Raw genomic sequence first — 19837 nt, 5'->3', positions numbered from 1 at the left:
CCTTTAAGGCTCAGTTCACACTTTCCATCCTCCAAGAAGCTGTTCCCCATTTCCTTCATCAAAATAACCTCGTAGGTGTCCAAGCACCTATAGTACCAGGTGCTCACTGGGCCTGCAGCCATCATGCTGCCTAGACTGGTCATCTAGAAATGACACTCAGTTGCATCAGAATGGATTCATCTGGAAAAGCCGAGGCACCACCCTTAGTAAATTTATATATATTGTATTATATTCAGTTTCCTAGTTTTTACCTTTCATTTTACCTGATTTCTAATATTCACTGCGTACATTTTTAAAGCTAATACCATTAAACCTTTGACCTGATTATTAAAAATAATTCAACAGATCACTGTATCTACTCTCCACAGTTGAAATAAATAAGTTACTATCTTCAGAATTTTTTCATGCTTCATCTGTTACTCTGTCTAAAATGTAAGGTGGAGAGTGTGAAACACAGACCTAAAATGATGTGTAATGAGCATACTGGGCCTCTTCAGCAGCAATTAGGAAAAAGCACAGCAGATTCCCCAGTTTTCCTAGTTGTCATAGAGTTTGCCCTGAAAAACGGAGTCTATTTCTGGAATATCTGCTTTATTTCACTCTGTTGTTTTTATTCTTTTACCAAAACCTCATCTGGTTGTAATGAAAGTCGTTACATTTCAAAATTTAGATTTAGAAGCTTCCCCTCTACAAACTCCCCCCACCCTACCACATAAGAAATGAACACCTCTACTGTTGTTCTGTTTTCTCTGGAATTTCCTAAAGTAATATTTCCTCTGAATTTCCTGAAATGTCTATTCCTATCCATTCTATTTTTAAAATTTTAATGTTTTTATTATAACATGCTTGTGGTACATAATGAATACATTCTTAGTGGTCTATCCATTCTAAAAACACTTAGTACATGATTAGTAGAACTGCCAATGATATAAAAATGTTAATAAAATGTTCAGAGGGCCTTGAGTTTAAAAGAGAAGACTGATTGCAAATAATTACAGTATTCTACAATAATAATGAACAAAAAGACAAAGTACCGTGGGCACACAGGAGACCTCTCAACTCTCTTTTCTTTCTTTCCTTTCTTGAGACAGTCTTAACTCTGGGGCTCAAGTGAGCCTCCTGCCTCAGGCCCTTCCCCAGCCTGAGGAGCTGCATCTGGGACTGCAGGTGCAACCACCACAGCTGGCTCTCGCTTTTATTCCAGCCACCTGCATCAAGCATCTCTGTAGGTTCAGAGGTGGCAGCAGTGAGCGCCCTTGCTTCACTTCCACCTGGGAGAGCGCAGTGCCATGATGCCCTAGTGATGCCCATGAGCACACGGTCCCCTTCATGCTCTTCGGTGTGAGCCCCAGAGGGGCACAGTCACCCATGACCCAGCTGCCCTCAGTGTGGAAGCAGGAAGGGTCTGGAGAAGGCTCAGTAGGTCAGTTACCACCATGTAACACCTGAATTCCCAATTTTCCAATGAGAATGCAACGTTTGTTTCCTACCTAGCCTCCACCTATGAACTGTTACAACATGCTTACACTCTAAGCTCTCTGAACTTCATCTCTGTACTAAACTGATAATCAGATAAACCTATCGAAGGGCTAAGCAACTTTAGGAAATATGTGTTCAGAGCTAGTTTTAATATTACACCTGGCCTTTATGAAGAACATGGTTGTAAACTGAGTATCAAATTATCACCCTGTTCTCTTATTTTAATCATTTTGTAAACCTCCTCAAATTCTTTCAATAAACAGAACGAGTTTAAATAAAGACTATCATTACAGGCTTTTTTAATTTAAAAAACTTTTTTTGTGACAAGGTCTCGTTATGTAGTTCATGGTGGCCTTGAACGTACTACATAGCCCAGGCTGGCCTCAAACTTGCAGCAACCCTCCTGCCTCAGCCTTCTCAGGGCTGGGATTATAAGTGTGTACCCCTATACCTGGCTGAGATGGAAGTTTTTTTGGTACCGGGGATCAAACTTGGGTTCTTGCGCTTGCACAGCAGGCGGCGAAACCACTGAGCTATAAATCCCTGACCCTGAGATGGATTTTTTAACATTAAATCAGTAAATCTAATTTTAATTTGAATAGGGAAGACTGAACATTGCAACTGTGATACCTGAATTTTCCTTTATGATGGTTTCATCAAGTTGTTATTCTTTTAGTTTTATGTCCTTTCTACAGTAATTATTCATTTTAATCTACTTAGGTAGTTTACACATCATTACCTTTCATTTGCACCAAACTGTAACACTTAACCAGGAACAAACTATATTCATTCTCACGATTATTACTAGTACTCACTTCTAATTAGAAACACTGTGAGCGCCTTTTAAAGACCTAAGCAGAGTGTGTAACTGGTAATGATGGGTCACCTTTTCACCCTGCTCCGGTGTAATTTAACATCACACTTCAGAAACCTTCATCTAACAGATCTGTTTCTTGTACACTTCCCACTAAAACCTTACCTTGCTATCACACAGTTAGTGCTCAATATTAGCTGAATGAAAGAAGGAATAAATGTGAGCATTTGTTGTTGTTCTCCACCTGTAATACTGTAAAGGTGTTGGAGGCAATTCTCCATAGGCTCTCACACTTGTGCACATCTTGTGAGCAGAGGCCATGACTGCCTTTGTTCTGCACCACCTTCTCAAAGATATTTAAACAGCAAACAGTATTGGAAGAGAGTGGTAATGCCTCCCTCAAAAGAAAATGACTGTTTGCGGTCCAGTATAATAATGTTTTCTTCGGAGCCAACCTCAGGCTGACTTGCTGTCCATTATTAAACGTTCAAACTCTTAAAGTTCAAAGTTCCTCTAATGCAGCTCACTGCATGCACAAGCATTACCTGTGAGAACTGACACGCAGAATTTGTGCAAATGCTGACAGTTTGGTTTCTGCTATTGCTGTAATACACTGGCCTTTGTCTCTGTCCCAGGAAACTCATGTCTTCTGCCAGAATTCATGAGACTATGCAGGCTACCTTGTTAGGCAGCAAAGTAAACCTCAGGCCTCTCAGTTTTTGTCAAAAGAACTAAGTTACAGCTGGCTTGTGTTCATGAGTTCTTTTGGGTTCTACAAAATTCTAAAAGATTTTTCATACTTTCCAAGAAAAATAGTCTAGCAGTGTAAATGAAACATTTCCCTCAAATATTCACTATCACTTGGGGTCAACTTTTTTCATAATGACTAAGTCAAAAGTCATTTTTTTCCCTAAAATTTATTTTCTTTGTAATTTAAAACATGGATATGTGGGTTATCTTTCTTTCAATACAATACTGAGAGATACTCTTCACTTTTCCTGTGTGGCTCCAGTTTTGAAAACTTTCATTTGACTAATTCCCTAATTATTAGAACTTAGTATCTCCATGATCTATTTTCTGTATTCATTAAGTTTCTCTTCCCCTGCTACTGCTACTGTTTAATCTATTTATGTTTTAGCTTCAATGTCTTTTTTTTTTTTAGTGGTGGTGCTTGGAATCAAACCCGAAACCTCACATGGTATGCAAACACTCTGCCACTGAGCTACACCCTTAGCCCATTATGGCTTATATCTAGATATCTCCCCAAAGCCTTATGTGCTCATAGGTGGGGCTTTTCAGAGCTGGTTGGATTTAGAGCGTGTGATACTGGGATTAAGGGTATGCAGTATGAAATTAGCCTACTGACTAGAATTAGCATAGTTCTAGGTAGCACCACCCAAAAGGCTGGCAGCCTGGATGGGATAAAAGGGTAAAGCAGGTTAGCTTCTTGCTGGTTCTGCTTGCTGCCTTCTACCTGCCACACCATGAACTGTTTCTCCTCTGTGATGTCCCTCTGCCATGCCGACCTGCCTTGGAGCTGGCCAATTATGGACTGAAGCCTCTACAAACTGTGAGCCAAATAAGCCTTTCCTTCTTTAACTTGTGGGTGTCAGGTATTTTGTCTCAGCAACGAGAAAAATAACTAAGACAGATTTTGGTACCGAGAGGACAGGGCTGCTGCTGTGATTGTACCTGACCATGTGGTTCAACAGCCTTTAGAACTGGCTTGCAGGGAGAGTTTGGAAAGGTTTGGAGATGCTGGCTGAAAAAGTAGAGCTGGAATGCCTGAGGCTGTGCTTGATGGGAGATTCTGGTCAAAGCACAGAAAATCAGAATGCTGTTGGAAATGCTGCCGGTAAAAACCAAGCTCAGGAGGTTTCACTTAGGAACAACAACTGCATTGGCTGTTGGACTCCAGATCATGTGTGTTATGCTCTAGCTAAAAATTTGTCTGAAATTTTGCTCATGTCCAGATACTTTGCCTGATATTGAGATTAAGGGCAGTGGACCAATTAATCTGGCAAAAGAAATTTCAAAGCAGTCTAATGTTGAGGCTATGGGACTGCTACTGTTGGGAGTTTTTAGCCAGATCTATGTGGAGAATCAAAATAAAGTGCTAAGCAGAATGATTTAAAATGTTTTTAGTTTGGCCAGAAAGAAAAAGTTATGGCCTACAAAGATGGAGCAGAGGAGAACTTGTTGCTGAAAAGGAACAAGACAATAGAAAAGATAGCCTAAGGACATCACAAGAACCAGCAGGACTCCAGCCTATGCAGCCTCATAATTGCTAAGATGAAAGACTTTGCTTTGAGAAGAGAGACCCAGAGGACCATGTTCCAGAATGGTGGTGGCCTAGAGAATCTGTTCCCTGGGGTTGGGTTCATAGTGCTCAGCAATCCAGGCTCTCAATCACTATAGCCAGGAAAGAAGGAAGGCTACTGCTCCAGCTGGCAGCAGACCTTGGCCTCATCCACATAGCGCTAGTTTTATGTGCATGCAGAATGCAAAAGCTGTGCAGTCGGGAAGGCTTCCATGCAGATTTCAGACCTGGCAAGCCAGGCAGTGTGCCCCTGAAGAGGCAGTGTGTGAAGCTGTGAATGTGAAGCCAAAAGTGAAGTGGAGACTCCAGAAGTTTGGAGAAGCCAGGAACGTGGATCACCTGAAGAAAACTGTAAGGAGTGAGCAAAGTTAGCCCAAGACAGAAGCCATGGGAGCTACAACCACCAGCAGTTCTGTAGGGGCAGAGCCACCCAAGCCTTTGGAAGTTCACATCTTGCCACAGACTGTACCAGATGCTGGACACGGACCTACAGGATTTAATGTTTATACTGCTGGGCTCTGGACTTGCTTTGGTTCCATTCCTTTCTATCCCCCTATTTGTACCTTTCAGAATGGAAATGTTTATCTTGTGCCATGGTATGTTGGAAGTGTTTAACTTTCTTTTCATTTGTACAGGGCTTTCAGCTAAAAGTTTGCCTTAAATCTCAGAAGACACTTTGAACTTGTACTTTTCAACAACACTGAATTGTTAGGACTTTGGCAACTCTTAGAGATGGATAAAATGCAGTTTCCATAAAGGGATGTGCATGAGTCTTTTGGGGGCTAGGGGCAGAACATTATGGCTTATATCTAAATGTTCCCCCAAAGCCTCCTGCATTCATAAGTGGGGCTTTTTGGCGCTGGCTAGATCCAGGCTGTGTGATACTGGGATTAAGGGAGTGTGGTACTAAATTTGTCCACTGACTGGTTTAGTATAGTTCTGGGTGTGGTTGAATGGATTTACTGAAGACAGAAGCCCCACCCTGGGTGTGGGTGGCACTACCCAAAAGGCAGGGCTAGGGATTTAGCTCAGTGGTGCCACTGCCTGCCTCGAAATCACAAGGTCCTGAGTTCCACCCCCGGTACTAAAAAAAAAAAAAAGGATGGCAAAAGATGGAAGGCAAGCTCCCTTTCACTGCTTGCTACTCACCGCCTTCTACTTGCCATGCCGTGGACTGTTTCTCCTGTGCGATGGCCCTCTGCCATGCTACCCTGCCTTGGAATCAGCAGACTATGGATTGAAATCTCTACACAATGTGAGCTGAAATAAACCTTTCCCCCTTTAACTTTTGATGTTGGATATTTTGTTTCAGCAATAAGAAAAGTAACCAAGACAGCCCTTCATTTTCTTCATATTGCTTATTTCTGCTGCTTTTAACAATGTTTAAAGGAAAACAAACATATTCCAGCTTTAATCTTATTAAATAAAATTTAAGCACTAACATTTAAAATATACCAGGCAAGGGCTGGGGATTTAGCTCAGTGGCACCTTTAGCTCAGTGGCACCATGCCTGCCTCGAAAGCACAAGGTCCTGAGTTCAATCCCTGGTACCAAAAAAAAAAAAGTATACCATGCATTCAATCCTTCTATTTGGAAAAAGTTCATCTCACCAGGTCATTAGTCAGTAGTTGAATACAGATTTAAACATTTAGATGAATAAAACAGGGCAATTTTAAAATCCAATTACTGGTAAGAACTGTTACAGTCCAGTTGCTTGTTTCACATTTCCAAGAAAAAAGTAAGAAGGCCATCATTTGCAGTAGCTGGGTAGTGACTAAATGAACTCTATCTTTTCTTCATAAAAGTCATCATAAAGTGTTTATAACAAAAAAAATTCTAACTTTCACCTTTCCTCCTGAATGAAGTATGTAGTAGGCTAAGTATTCTAGCAACTTCCATGCTACCATGAATTGCAAGAGACAGTGCAGATGGGAGTTTGCAAGTAGTAGAATGGTACAATTCCCGAAGATGTTTTGTTCGTTTAAAATACTTTGCCATCACTAGAGCTTGAACAGATACAACATTACTCATCATACTCTAGTGGCCCCTACTGTCTTACCTGCCCACTTCTCTAAGGGTGCGGCACTGCCAATCATGTGGCATTAAAAATAGTGTTCAGGGCCAGGGATTTAGCTCAGTGGTTCCGGCTCCTGCCTTGCAAGTGCAAGGTCCTGAGTTTGATCCCTGGTACCAAAAAACCCCCCAAGAAACAAAAAACACAAAAAAAGTAGTGCTCAGCTACTTAATTGGAGTTCACTGATGCAACTTTGCAAAGGGCTTAATTTTGTGTAGCCACTGTTACTTAGGCTATCCAGTAAGGCTTGGGGGGAAGGTCCAAAGGACTGCAGATGAAAAAAGGAGTTTTCCATGATCCACAACAAGCAATTAAAAAAGGCAAATAAGAACACAGAACAAAACAAAGCTCTGTAGGAGACAGCAAGCTTCCTTCCCCGTCCCCCAGGAGCAGCTGCAAGGGGCCTGCAGACTGGAACCGCTGCACAGCCCTCTGCCCCCAGGAGCCTGTGAGGCAAGGCCTCCTGCTGGAGAGTGGAACCTGGCGCGGACAGGGCTCAGCCTGAGGACGCTGTGTCCAACAGCTGAGGTGAGGGCCTGAGAGACTGCACCAAAGCTGAGGCTTTAGCCTCAGGCAATAGGCCTCCACAGCTCCCCTAAGTCTTCCAGTTTCTTTCATGGATGACTGTTGTCTTTATGACATGTTTTTCATTATTTTTATTCATTCATCACTTTCAATATGGTTGTCAACTCAATCTTTTATCTACATTTTTTTTTTATGACTTTAATTTCCCCAGGTCAGGGTTTTTCCTATTGCTCTCAATGCTTTGTTTCTCATCCTTGCTGCTTTTCCCTTTAAACTTTTAATTGACATATAATAACTGTACATGTGTAGAGGGTATAGTGATGTACTAGCTTGTCCATCAACTGAAACATCATTTCCCCATATTGGGAACCTTTCTCTTAGCTCTTTTGAAATCCATAATTAAGTGAGGGCTACAGAACTTACAGGGTGGCCCTCCTATCCAGCTGTACCCCAGGGCCCACTCCCTTTTCTCCTACCTGCCTGGCCCACACTCCACCCCTTCCCAACCTCTGTAAACCATTCTTCCACACTCTGCTTCTATGAGGGTGACTTTTTTAGCTTTTGCATGTAAGTAAGAACACACTGCCTCTATTTATTTATTTATTTATTTATTTATTTATTCATTCATTCATTCATTCATTCATTGATTCATTCATTCTGGTACTGGGGATCACACTTAGGACTTTGTACTTGCAAGGCAGGTGCAGCACCACTGAGCTAAATCCCCAGCCTGCTTCTAATTTTAAAATTGGATCCTATGTTACTTTTTCCTTGATTTTCTCCAAAGCCTATTTTATTAATGTTTCTTCTAACAGTGAGCAAACTACTCCTTATAAATGTATGGTTTAGAACAGTGAGGTCATTCCAAGGTAATTACCTTATCTATTTATTTTGAGAAAGAGGTGACTGAAGATGTAATCACATCTTAAACTATGAGTTCTTGCTATTCTTTCAAATATGAAAAATCATATTATGAGCATTAACACCAAGGAAAATTGTAAATTTAATATATTCAATACCAAATTCTAAAAGAATGACTGGCCAAGAAAAAAAACAATGAAAGAGGCAAAGGCCTTAGGCTTTGCTTGACTGCTTCCTTAATAAGGAAAAAGAGCTCATCTATATGATTACTAATATAAAAACTTAATTTAAAAAACTGAATTCAGAAATTTAGTTTATTATAAGGCTTTCATGCAATAGCTAGTTAATTCAAATGTAAAAAGTGTTTATTATTTATTTATTTGAAGGACAATAACTTTCAGTGCAGCTAGAGCCCAGAAGGGCTTCCTAAGGGACATTCAGTTAAAAAGCATCTATCTGTTCAGTACCAGGTATGTGCCAAGCATTGTGCTAGAGCTAAAGACACCTGAGATATATGTGTGGGATTCAGGAGCTAACCATGAAATGGGAAATGGGTTGGACACTAGCTCTTCAAATAGGAAAAGTCTGAGGCCATACCCAGGTCTCTGATAACAATTAGTGAGGCCCTGACAACAGGCATGGTGGTATCTATACCATGCAGATGAAGTGGCTTCAAAAGTTTTTTAAAAATATAGTTAAGTTAGTTAAGCCTTTAGTACTGATTCAAAAGTCAATGAAATTCTTTTTTTTTTTTTTTTTTTTTGTACCAGAGATCAAACTCAGGACTTCGCATTTGCAAGGCAGGCAGAAGCACCACTGAGCTAAATCCCCAGCCTAAGTCAATGAAATTCTTACAGACCAAGGGACCATTATGTTTCTGAACAAAAGAAAAGCAAATCAAGTTGCACAGGTTTCTAAAATATAGTATTACACAGCATATATGCTATATGCACTATAGTATAAATGCTAAGGTAGTACAGATAGCCTGTAAACTTTGCATGATGGTCAAGAATCAACTACACAACTTACGATAAAAAATGAAAGTTATGTTTTTTTCTTTCCCCTGGTATGGAGATTGAACTCAGGACCTTGTGCTTGCAAGGTAGATGCGGTGCCACTAAGCTAAATCCCCGGCCCAAAAGTTGTATTTTTCTAGAAACATAACCCTGGATCTTAAGATAAATATCTAAGCATATTACTAAGATATGTGATGAATAATGCTTATAAAGTAACAATAATATAAATATTCTTTTCATTAGCTTTTAACTTTTAAATTCAATATATAGGAGAAAACACTGAAGTTTTAATCATATAGAATATAAAGTCAATGTATTCAATTATAATGCTAAACTGTAAAGGCACAGCTATCAGAATATGAAAGGCAGAGGAGGGAAAGAAAAGGTGAAGGGAAGGGTAAGAGCACTCAAATCAAATTACAAGGTCAGGGGATAGTGATAAAACTTGCTGGAACAAGAAATGCGTGTTTAAGTATGTTGTTTAAGGTTACAAAAATTAATAATAGAGGAAATAAAAACATTAAAAAAAAATGTTGTAAGCCAGGCACAGGCCTGGCATCCCAGCACCTAAGGCTGAGGGAAGAGGATCTCAAGGCCAGCCTGGACTACACAGTGAGACCCCCATCTCAAAAGAACAAAAACCAAAACCAAAACAAAAATTGTGTATCACATGAATTCTGAATTCTCCCACATTGAGAAGGCCTATTATTGCTTCTAACACACACTCAAATCAATGCCAGTTTGCTTGCTTTAACTAAGTGTCACTACTTGCTCAGATACCTAAAGGAAAAGAAGGCTGCTACAGCGTCACTATTTTCCTAAAGAGCAAGAAAGCTGTTCTCCTTTACAAACTGAATTTGATATTTAAAAATATCTTGACCGAAGTCCACTGCCCATTAGCCTGGTGACATCTCACCAAAGCTAGAAGAGAACTAAGAGTTAATCATCTTGCTGCTTTCCTCATTCCTTTTCCTTTCTCTGCAAGACTTCTTTACTTCACAAAGAGAAGTTTACAGCTAACTCTTGAGTTTAGTGGCTACACTGAATTAAAACAGAATTGATTCCTATTTACAAAAAGAGCTCTTTTGCAGGGAGCCTTAGGAATTACTGTAACTGAGTCATGGGTTAGAAATTCCAAGTTAAAGACACAGGTGTGGGAGTCACAGTTCTATATCTGACACTGGCCAAAATCCACCTTGTAACCTTGGACAGGTCCCTTCGTCTCTGGCTTTCAATTTCCTCATCTATAAAATAAAAGGACCGAAACCAGATAGTTGCTAAGGATCTTTTCAATATCTAAATTCTGCCTTTCTCTAACCAAACAAGGAGAGAAAAATTTTAAATCCTAATTTAAAAACCAAAACAAGTAACAACAAAAATCCCTGAAAGTACTGCTACTGGCCTAAGAGTTGTTACACACAGTTAAAGGTCTACAATGGCAGTTTATGCAAGTTATGAGGCAACAAGTTAGGAGGGCCTGTTTTTCAAGTAGATAATTCAAATGGTTTCAAAGTCAGAATTTCCACACAAAAATGACCTAAGCACCACTGAACTGCAATGGAAAAGTACTAGCTTAAGAGTCAGGTTTTCACTTGATTCAAAGGCTTTTCTTAGGTAAATAACATCTCAGAGTCTCAATTTTCTCAGGTGTAAACTGACAGGATCATATTACATTATTTCTAAGACCTTTCCTAAAACCAAAACTATAAGTGGTTATTCTCAACCTACCCTTTTGTAATGCATTGTTTCCAAAAACATCTTGGTCTGTTTATAGATTTCTTGGCCTGTCTTGTGGAAGGTCTTGAGAAATTCTATGAACTCCTTAGACACTCTATCCGTTTCAATGCTGGTTTGCCGGTTAATGGAAGGACTAGGAGCTTTTGCTTCCTGAATTTCTGCTGGGAAAATTAAACATAGTAAGTTTCATAACAGAGAAGATCTATGCAAGGAATCACTAAGTATCTAATTTAAGATTATTTAAATTATGTTTTAGTAAAGTTAAACTGCAATTTAAATCACTTTAAGTTTAAATGTTTGGACAGCTTTCCTCAAAGTAAAAATTTATTTCATGAGTAGGAAGTACAAGCAGACAAAACTTCACAATCTAAGATATTCAAATAAAAGTTGCTGCAATAGTATTTTCCTAGAAAAAATACATCATGCTTTGATCTATATATAGATTTAATCATTAATAGTGAAATGCCACACTAGCTTGAACAACTTTCTCAAAGATTGACTGAGTTTAAGTTTTTTTTTTTTTTTGGTACCAGGGATCGAACAGCCTGAGTTTATAAAGCTAGTCAAAAAGTAAAATAACAATCAGTAGAAGCACCAAAATATTAGAGGACACGTAAAATGTTAGACAACTGTTCCAAATCCCATCCTACTTACCCAAAGGGAAAAGGCCAATTTGTCTGTGTGGAGACACAATTATTTACCCACCATTTAGTTTGCAAGACACACTGTTCAAGGTGAAAAAATGTATCCAAAGTAGCACAGAACAGGAGAGAACACACACCAGAGGAGTGAGGGAAGCAAAGAGCATATTCTCCAATCATCTGGGCACACAATTTTTCTCCCTCTTCAAATAAATACACCAAAAGGAAAATGGGGCCTTTACAGAACAAGGTAAGTAGGCTGGGAGTTAGCTCAGCAGCACAGCACCTGTCTGGGAAGAGCGAGGTCCTGAGTTTGATCCCCAGTGCCAAAAAACCAAGCAAACAAAAATCCAAACAAACAGAACAAGGTAAGTAAGTGGGTAGTCACAGTGCTCTCCAATTTAATATTTTTAAGGAATTAAAGGATCTCATATCCACAATTTCTTTTTACAGACAGAAAAGATAATTAAAAAGAAAGTATCTTTGAAAGATACTAAAATCAACCCATTACTTTTTTAGCATAATTATTCATCTCATTTTTTGAACTTGTAACTTAAACTCTTGATTTTACTTGAGATACATTTTAATGATAAGGTTGCAATCAAATTTTAAGGTAATAAAAATGATATTCCTATTACAGTGGTATATTTAAGTGAGACAAATACATATTAATTATCTAAAAGAATATACAACTAGCCATACCATCGCAAACAAGTCCACCTCTCACTTATCATTACATGGCTAAATATTAAATTCATGTGGGATATACTTGGCTTATGTTCAAATTAAAGCAAAAGCATCTCATCCCCTTATGTTATGAATATTACGTAGTTAGCACAACAAAATTATATTTTATAGTTCTCTCTCTGAATCCAGTATTTGGCCTTTGTTTTCTTTTCTTTTCGGTACTGAGGATCAAACTCAGGACCCTGAGCTTGCCAGACAGGTGCAGCACCACTGAGCTAAATCCCCTGCCCTCCGGCCCCTTTTTTGAGATAGGGTCTTGCTGTTGTTCAGGCTGGCCTTGAACTCACTATGTAGTCTACACTGGCCTTGAACTTGCGATTCTCCTTCCTCAGCCTCCCAAGTGCTGGAACTATAGGCATGCACCACCACACCCGGCTTGGGTATCTTCCTTAAAATCTTGGTTGCAATTTGGCTGTCTTTTAAATTATCAAATAGTTCTTTTTTTATATATTAATTTGATTTATTTCAAGTTTATTTGTTTTTTTTAAATTAAATTCTTTTATTGGTACATTGTAGGTATACAACACAATTACATTTCTCATTGGGAATTGTACCTTTACATAATGCATCTTGGTTCTTATTTTTTCCCCATTCCTAGCCCTCCCTTCATGCCCTCCACCCTTCCCTATTTACAAAGACTTTATTTCCATTTTTTCCATTTCTCATCATTTTTTCCTTTCCCTTCTTTCCTTTCCCCTGCCCCTCCCACTAGTTCTTAAATGTAATTCAAAAACTAGAAACATTACGTATGTATGGGAAAAAACATGTCAAAAGTCAGACAACAAAATGGAAAAAATATTTTCAAACAGCATCAAAGACAAAGAATTATTCTCCCTAAGGGCTTCTACAAGTAAAGACAGAAAATATATCCAACACTGCAATATGAAAATGGGTAAAGAATACCAAGAGTACAGAGAAAGGAAACACAGACAGATCTTAACATAGCAAAGATACACAATCTCACTGATAACAAAAATGCAAACTAAAACTACTATACCTGCCATTTTAAACAACTTTGTTTTTTGTAGAGGTGGAGATGGAACCCAGGGCCTCATTCATACATGCTAGATAAGTGCTCTATATTGAGCTACATGCCAGCAAGAAGCTATTTTAAAAATTAACACACAAAAACGTGAGTGTAATCTTGAGAATACAGGAAATAGACATTCTCATACTATGCAGATGCAATGTGACATGCTACAACTTCAAAGGAAGGCAATTTAACAATAATAGTCAAAATTAAAAGTAAATATATCCTGCGGCCCAATATTTTCTATTTCTCAGAAGTCTTCTACTGATACAATTTCACATGTACAAAATGAAATATGTTCATGGCTACTCATTTTAGCACTACCTGTAACAGCAAAAGCTGGGAACAACTGATTATATAGGGACCAAACAAATTATGATTTAATCCATGATATGGAATACTCAGCACCTTCAAAATTTAAAAAGTATGTGTTGGGGCCGGGGATGCAGCTCAGGGGTGGAAAGCTTGCCATGTGCAAGAGCCTGGGTTCAACCCCCAGTTTGACCAAAGCACCCCCAAAAGTATGCTTTTTGTGAGCTGATATGGAAAGAGCTCTTTAATACATTGCTTTTTTAAAAAAAGCATGGTATGTGTGGGTGCTATCCTTTATGTAAAATAGGACTGGGATAAGAATATATGTGATGGCCAGGGATTTAGCTCAGTGGTTCCGCTGCCTGCTTCGCAAGCACAAGGTTCTGAGTTCAATCCCCAGTCCAAAAAAAAAAAAGAATATATGTGATGGTCAAGGAGAACAAATGCACAGAAAGATACCTAAGAAATTAATATCTGAATGTGGGGAAATGCTGGTAGTACTTAGGAATTAGATGGGTAAAGGACAAAGAATTCTGAGTTTAATCCCTAGCACAGCTAACAAAACAAACCACAAAATTTGTTTTTCAAATTGATTACAACTTTTGACTATACATCTTTTATTTTCTAGACATTTAGATGTATGACCTATTTTTTTAAGCATATAAATAAATCAGGTACAATCTAACTCGAGACAAGAATAGCAGCATTTTTTCTGCACCATTTTTTATCAAAATGCAAAACCAAAGACTATGTTGACATTTGTGTGATTAGAGAAAAGTCTTTTTAATATTCAGAGTTTAAAACTTCATTCAATTTTTTTTTTTTTTTTTGGGTACCTGGGACCAAACTGAGGACCTTGTGTTTGAGAGGCAGGCGGCAGAACCACTGAGCTAAATCCCCAGCCCTCATTCTATCTTAAATTCCATCTACGACGGAATACCAGGGATCAGGTTTACCCTATTACTTTAACAATTAGAAAGTCTGACAAAATGGATAAAATAATGGTTTTTGGACTTTGGGCAAAAGGCAGACAGCAGATTAGCCCCTGTGAAAAGGGAAGCAAACATGGCAAGTCCTGTGAGCACCCCATTTCACTGCCTACATCACTGGCTGTGGCAGAGAAAGGCAACTCAAATGGAGCCCAGCCAACATGCTCAGTTAGTGAGAACACATTGAGTTCAGGAAGGGCAATGTGGCTGGAACTTACATGGCAAAATAGTAAAGGTAATGGAGCTGCAGAGAAAAAGCTCCAGACATCTGCAGGGGAGTTCTTGTAGCCTTTAGCTGGAAGCTGCACAAGCATGTGAAAAAAAACTAAGATTAGGGAAATAATTATCCAAGACTAGGTAAAGCCATACATGCACAACAACCCCAAGTCCTCACACAAGGTTGGAAACAGTTCATTTTTTCACCAGTTGGAGGGGAAAGACCTTCTAGTGTAAGACATTGAACTGGAATGGTGGTGTATAGCCATTATCCCAGTACTTAAGAGGCTGAGGCAGGAGGAGTGCAGGTTCAAGGGCAGCCTGAACTACAGAGAGAGAGCCTGTCTTACCAAAAAAAAGGGACACTGAGTAAGTTCTCAGAATATTGTAGCTGGGTCATGTTAGCCCTAGACCAAAGGCAGTCTAGAACTCAGTCCAACAAAGCTTAAAAGGTATCAAATTGGAAGCTGGGATGTAGTTTAGCGGTGGAGTGCTCACCTAGCATACACAAGACCTTGGGTTCCATTCCCAGCATCATAAAAACAAACAAACACACAAAATAAAGACTCTTTCGAAGTTGTGAGACCACACCAGCAGATCAACACTGCAACCAAGTTAAAGGGAGTCCTTGAAGCAAGGAAAATGATACCTTATGTAAACTTGTCAGCAATAACAAATGATGGACAAATATGAAAGGTTTTCTTATTTAAAATTTTTGACAGATAATTAACTGCTTAAAGCTAAAATAATGGAATGTGGGATTTATATCACATACAGAATTAAAATACAGGACAACACAAAGCATGAGAGGAAAACATTAAGGATACTGTTGTAAGGCTGTTATATATAAGTAGCATGTTATTTGAAGGTAGATCAGTTAAAGGTGTATTTTGTAAACATCAGAATAACAAAAATAAAACAAAGAGGTACATCTAAAAAACCAACAGTGGAGATAAAGATGTGTTCATAAAAAATAATCAAAAAGAAGGCAATGCTGGGTGTGGTGGTGCACACCTGCAACCCCAACACTCTGGAAGGGTAAGGAAGGAGAACTGCAAGTTCAAGGCCAGCCCCGGCAATTTAATGACTTAGTGGGATCGTCTCAAAATTTTAAAAAGTTTTTTTTCGTTCAAAGGGCGGTGGATGTAGCTAGGTGCAAAGGCCTTGAATTCCCCATTCCCAAAAAGAACAAAAAAAGATTTCAGTACTTCTCTTAGTAACTGATAAAACAAAAGATTTAAAAAATCAGTAAGAGCAGGATACTTGAACAATGCTATCAACCAGCCTGACTGAAGTTTACAGAATACCCCAAAAAACAAATGCACATTCCATATAACAAAATAATGGTAATAACTTACATACAGGAAATGCATACTATGTACTGAGTACTTTTGCAATATTATTTTGTCCAGTCCTTACAAGCCCACCCAGTATAATACTTTCATGAAGTTCAGAAACTTGAATGATATCATAGTTATTTACGGGGTAAAAGGTAGGATTTGAACCCAGGTTTACATGCATCACTCCAAAATCTGAGCTCACCTATACAACAATTGTCTCCCCCTGGCGAAGAGAAGACGGTCAGGTCTTCAAAGGACACCAATCCCTTGCCAACTTGCCAAAGGTAGAAAACCCTGACTACTTCTTTATTACAGTGGACCCTGGTCTTATGGACTCAACTGGTTCCAAGGGCTGGTTGTAACTTAAGTTGGTTGAAGTCAATAAAGCTGATATCTGGATGTTTATCTGGGTACACACTATAGATAACAAGAGGCAGATCAATCTTCCATTAACCTAATTAACCCAAGTTGTTCATATGTCAGGCTGGTTGTAACTTGAGGGTCCACTGTATTTTGCTTGTGCACACTCCCCTCCCACAAATACTTTTTTTTAAAACCACTTAAGAGTTTACCCTGAGAGTCACTTGGGCAGCACGTTTGTTTATGTATTAATTATCCTGAGTGTTGCTTGGGCAGGTGTCATTTCAACCAGTTGATTTTTGTACTGAATAAATTTGGTAAAATTGTTATTCTCATATTTCCTGTTACATTACCTTATAAAAATTAAAGAAAAAATGTGCAATTTTTGGTCATCCTGTACTTAAATAATTGGAATGGTGACTAAAAAATTCTTGCTTGGCATGGTGGTGTATGCCTGTAATCCCAGCACTCAAGAGGTTGAGGCAGGAGGATTGCTATGAGTTCGACACCAGCCTGGGCTACACAGTGAGTTCAAGGCCAGCCTGCACTACAAAGCGAGACCCCATCTCAAAAAACCAAAGTATAGGGCCGGAGATTTAGCTCAGTGGTTTCGCTGCCTGCTACGCAAACATAAGGACCCGAGTTCGATCCCCGGTACCAAAAAAACCACCAAAAAACAAAGTATAAATAACCATGTTTAAAAAGAAACTTTTTAAAATGTAAATGAAGATTATTATATTAGCTAGCCATAAATTAGTATAAATTACTAAAATTGATAGTTGGTTGTTTCTCCCCAGCTTCCTCAAAATCAGCCCCTGGTAAGAGAACAGATGTTTGGCTAACAAGTAGGAAGTGACAGAGACACAGTTGTGTATCTGGTGCTCAGGAACGGGGTGTCTTAACAGAAAGTAGCTATTAGCGTGTAAGATGAAGGAAGTGAAGAAGGAAGATGGAAAAGAACCACCTTGCCTACATTGCAGTTACAGCTCTGGCTAGGGCCCAAATGGCAACTGCTTGTTCTTCAACTTAAAATCATCACAGCTTTTTAACACAGAAACAAAGTATGTATTTCAAGTATATCCAGTCAGCCATGATTACCAAGCCTTCCATTCCATTCCCCAATCTAAACAATTTTAAAATCTCCTAGCAGAACATTTATCTTAAATTATAATGAAAATAATATGTGCTGTTGTCACTCAAGGATTTCCTATATGTCCTATAGATCCTGTGCTTTGTTAAGTCGTCCTCATTAATCCTTAACAATGTTGTTAGCTAGATGGTTTTATTTTATATGTGAATAAACTGAGATTAGAGAGATTAAATCACTAAGTGCTCAAAGTCACGGGCTAATACGAGATGGGATTTGAATGCAGGCTTGCCTGTTGCCCAAGCCTAAGTTCTTCATAACAATACCATAACATCTTATTACCATAACATCTGTTTATTCCTAGTTAAAACAACCAACGAGCTAGGCAAGGTCGTTTGTGCCTATACTTGGATACTCAGGAGGCTGAGGGAGGAGGACTGCTTGAACCCAGGAATTTAAGGCTAGCAAAGGCGACATATGAAGACTCCATCTCAATCAGTCAATCCATCCATCCATCAATCAATCAATCAAAATCAACCAATGAGTATCAACTGAGTGTCTACTATAAAAGGGTACCTGAAAGGCAGATTATATATTAAATCAATTGATATTCTAAGTAAATCTGTGAAAGCAAAACCTTCAACAATAAGTTTGAGGAATAATTAAGAGTCAAGACAATACCATTTCCAGCCTAATAAAAACATTTTATATCTTAATTTTTTATTTTTTATTTTGATATATATTTTTTTAGCACCAGGGATTGAACTCAGGAGTTTGGCTTACGAGGCAGGCGGTGGAACCACTGAGCTAAATAAATCCCTGGCTTTAATTTTTTAAATGTATCAAAACCTCTAGATGTTTCTCAGATTATCTTAACATAAAAGAAGAGATCACTAGAATTATTACAGTTCTATTGTTATATGATGCAGTTGAGAGGGAGATAGTTTGTAGTTTTGGAAATATATACTTTTTTTTTGGTACTAGGGATCCAACTCGGGTCCTTGTGCTTGCGCAGCAGGCGGCGAAACCACTGAGCTAAATCCCCAGCTGGAAATATATACTTCATCTTTGCCCCAGGTTCTTGGCATGGAGCTCCTAAAATCTTGGGATTTCCTGAGTGATGGGAGCATCTTCTGTTGCTCATAAAGAGCCTCTTACCACCCTGGGGCCCTGACAGCTTCCAGAGGAGGAGTGGTCACCAGAGGAACCAGCCCTGTGATTAGAAGGTGGGCATGTTCAGCCCCACCCCCCAAACTCTGGGGAGGGAAGAGGAGCTGGAGATTTTAAATCACCAATGGCCAATGAATTAATCACCACGCTTATGTAATGAAACATCCATAAAAGGCCTAAACAACAAACTTCAGACAGCTTCCAAGCTGGTGAATACACTGGGGTGCTGGGAGGCAGCATGCCCAGAGAGCACACATTCTCCTCATTTGTCTGTTGCTAGGTCGTGTCCTTCATAACACACACTGGTAAACACATCAGTGAAGTGTTTTCCTGAGTTCCGTTCCTGAGTTTGCTACAGCAAATGATCAAATTTGAGATGAGGGCTTGCCTTATAACTGGTGGGGTAGAAGTACAAGTGCCATGGACCCTGGTGACAATGGGCACCTTCTTTTTTTTTTGGTAGCAGGGATCGAACTCGGGACCTTGTGCTTGCAAGGCAGGCGGCAGAATCACTGAGCTACATCCTTGGCCCTGGCACCTTCTTGTAAGACAGAGAGATTAAACCTGAGGTCTCTGCTAACTCTGGGTAGTGTCAGAGTAGGACTGAATCGCTGAATACCCCGTTGGTGTCAGAGAATAAAAGATTACCACATATTTGGTGTCGGGAAAAAAAACCCATAAGACTTCCCTTAGTTCTAGGCAATGAAGGTCAGAAAGCTATCATGTCTAAATGCAGCTGGCCATCCATAGGCATAGCTCCTGTATCCTCAGACTGAGATGAACTGGACACATGCGGACTCTTGTCATGACTCCTTAACACAATGCAGGCTAACAGCTATTTATACAGTATTTACATTGCATTAGGTACTCTAAGTCATCTACAGATAATTAAGTATGTGGGAAGGTTGTCTAGGTCAAATGCAAATACTCAGCCACTTGATACCAGGCACCTGTGCATCTGCAGACTTTGGTACATGAGGGTGCTGGAACAATACCCTACATCCCAGGGAGGGACTGTGTCTTCCACTTGACGCATTATAAAAGGTGACTTACAAGATAAACCTTCTACGCAAAGATAAACAATGTTCAGAGAAGAAAAGAAAATGCAACCAGAGTCAA

The 19837-nt window shown here is 39.2% G+C and overlaps 1 protein-coding gene across 9 annotated transcripts in view; it reads right to left on the bottom strand.

The window, feature by feature from the left end:
* Rabgef1 (RAB guanine nucleotide exchange factor 1) overlaps positions 1-19837 on the bottom strand; it is a 66103-nt gene that overhangs the window by 14928 nt on the left and 31338 nt on the right. For 6 of the 9 annotated variants that reach the window (XM_004839997.3, XM_087195745.1, XM_087195746.1 and 3 more), the window contains one exon: positions 10818-10987. The exons of 1 other annotated variant lie outside the window; for it this stretch is intronic. In XM_004839997.3, coding sequence (XP_004840054.1) covers positions 10818-10987 — 170 coding nt within the window. The remainder of the gene's footprint in view (positions 1-10817; positions 10988-19837) is intronic. 2 more of the 9 variants (XM_087195747.1, XM_004839995.4) reach the window with 1 other exon arrangement.

The sequence above is a fragment of the Heterocephalus glaber genome, unplaced genomic scaffold, assembly GCF_053883595.1.
Source record: "Heterocephalus glaber isolate CG9 unplaced genomic scaffold, H.glaber_assembly_v1.0 deba00001610, whole genome shotgun sequence".
NCBI classification, from domain to species: domain Eukaryota; kingdom Metazoa; phylum Chordata; class Mammalia; order Rodentia; family Bathyergidae; genus Heterocephalus; species Heterocephalus glaber.
The sequence above is the reverse complement of the archived record's forward strand: the minus strand, read 5'-3'. Positions and strand labels throughout refer to the sequence as shown.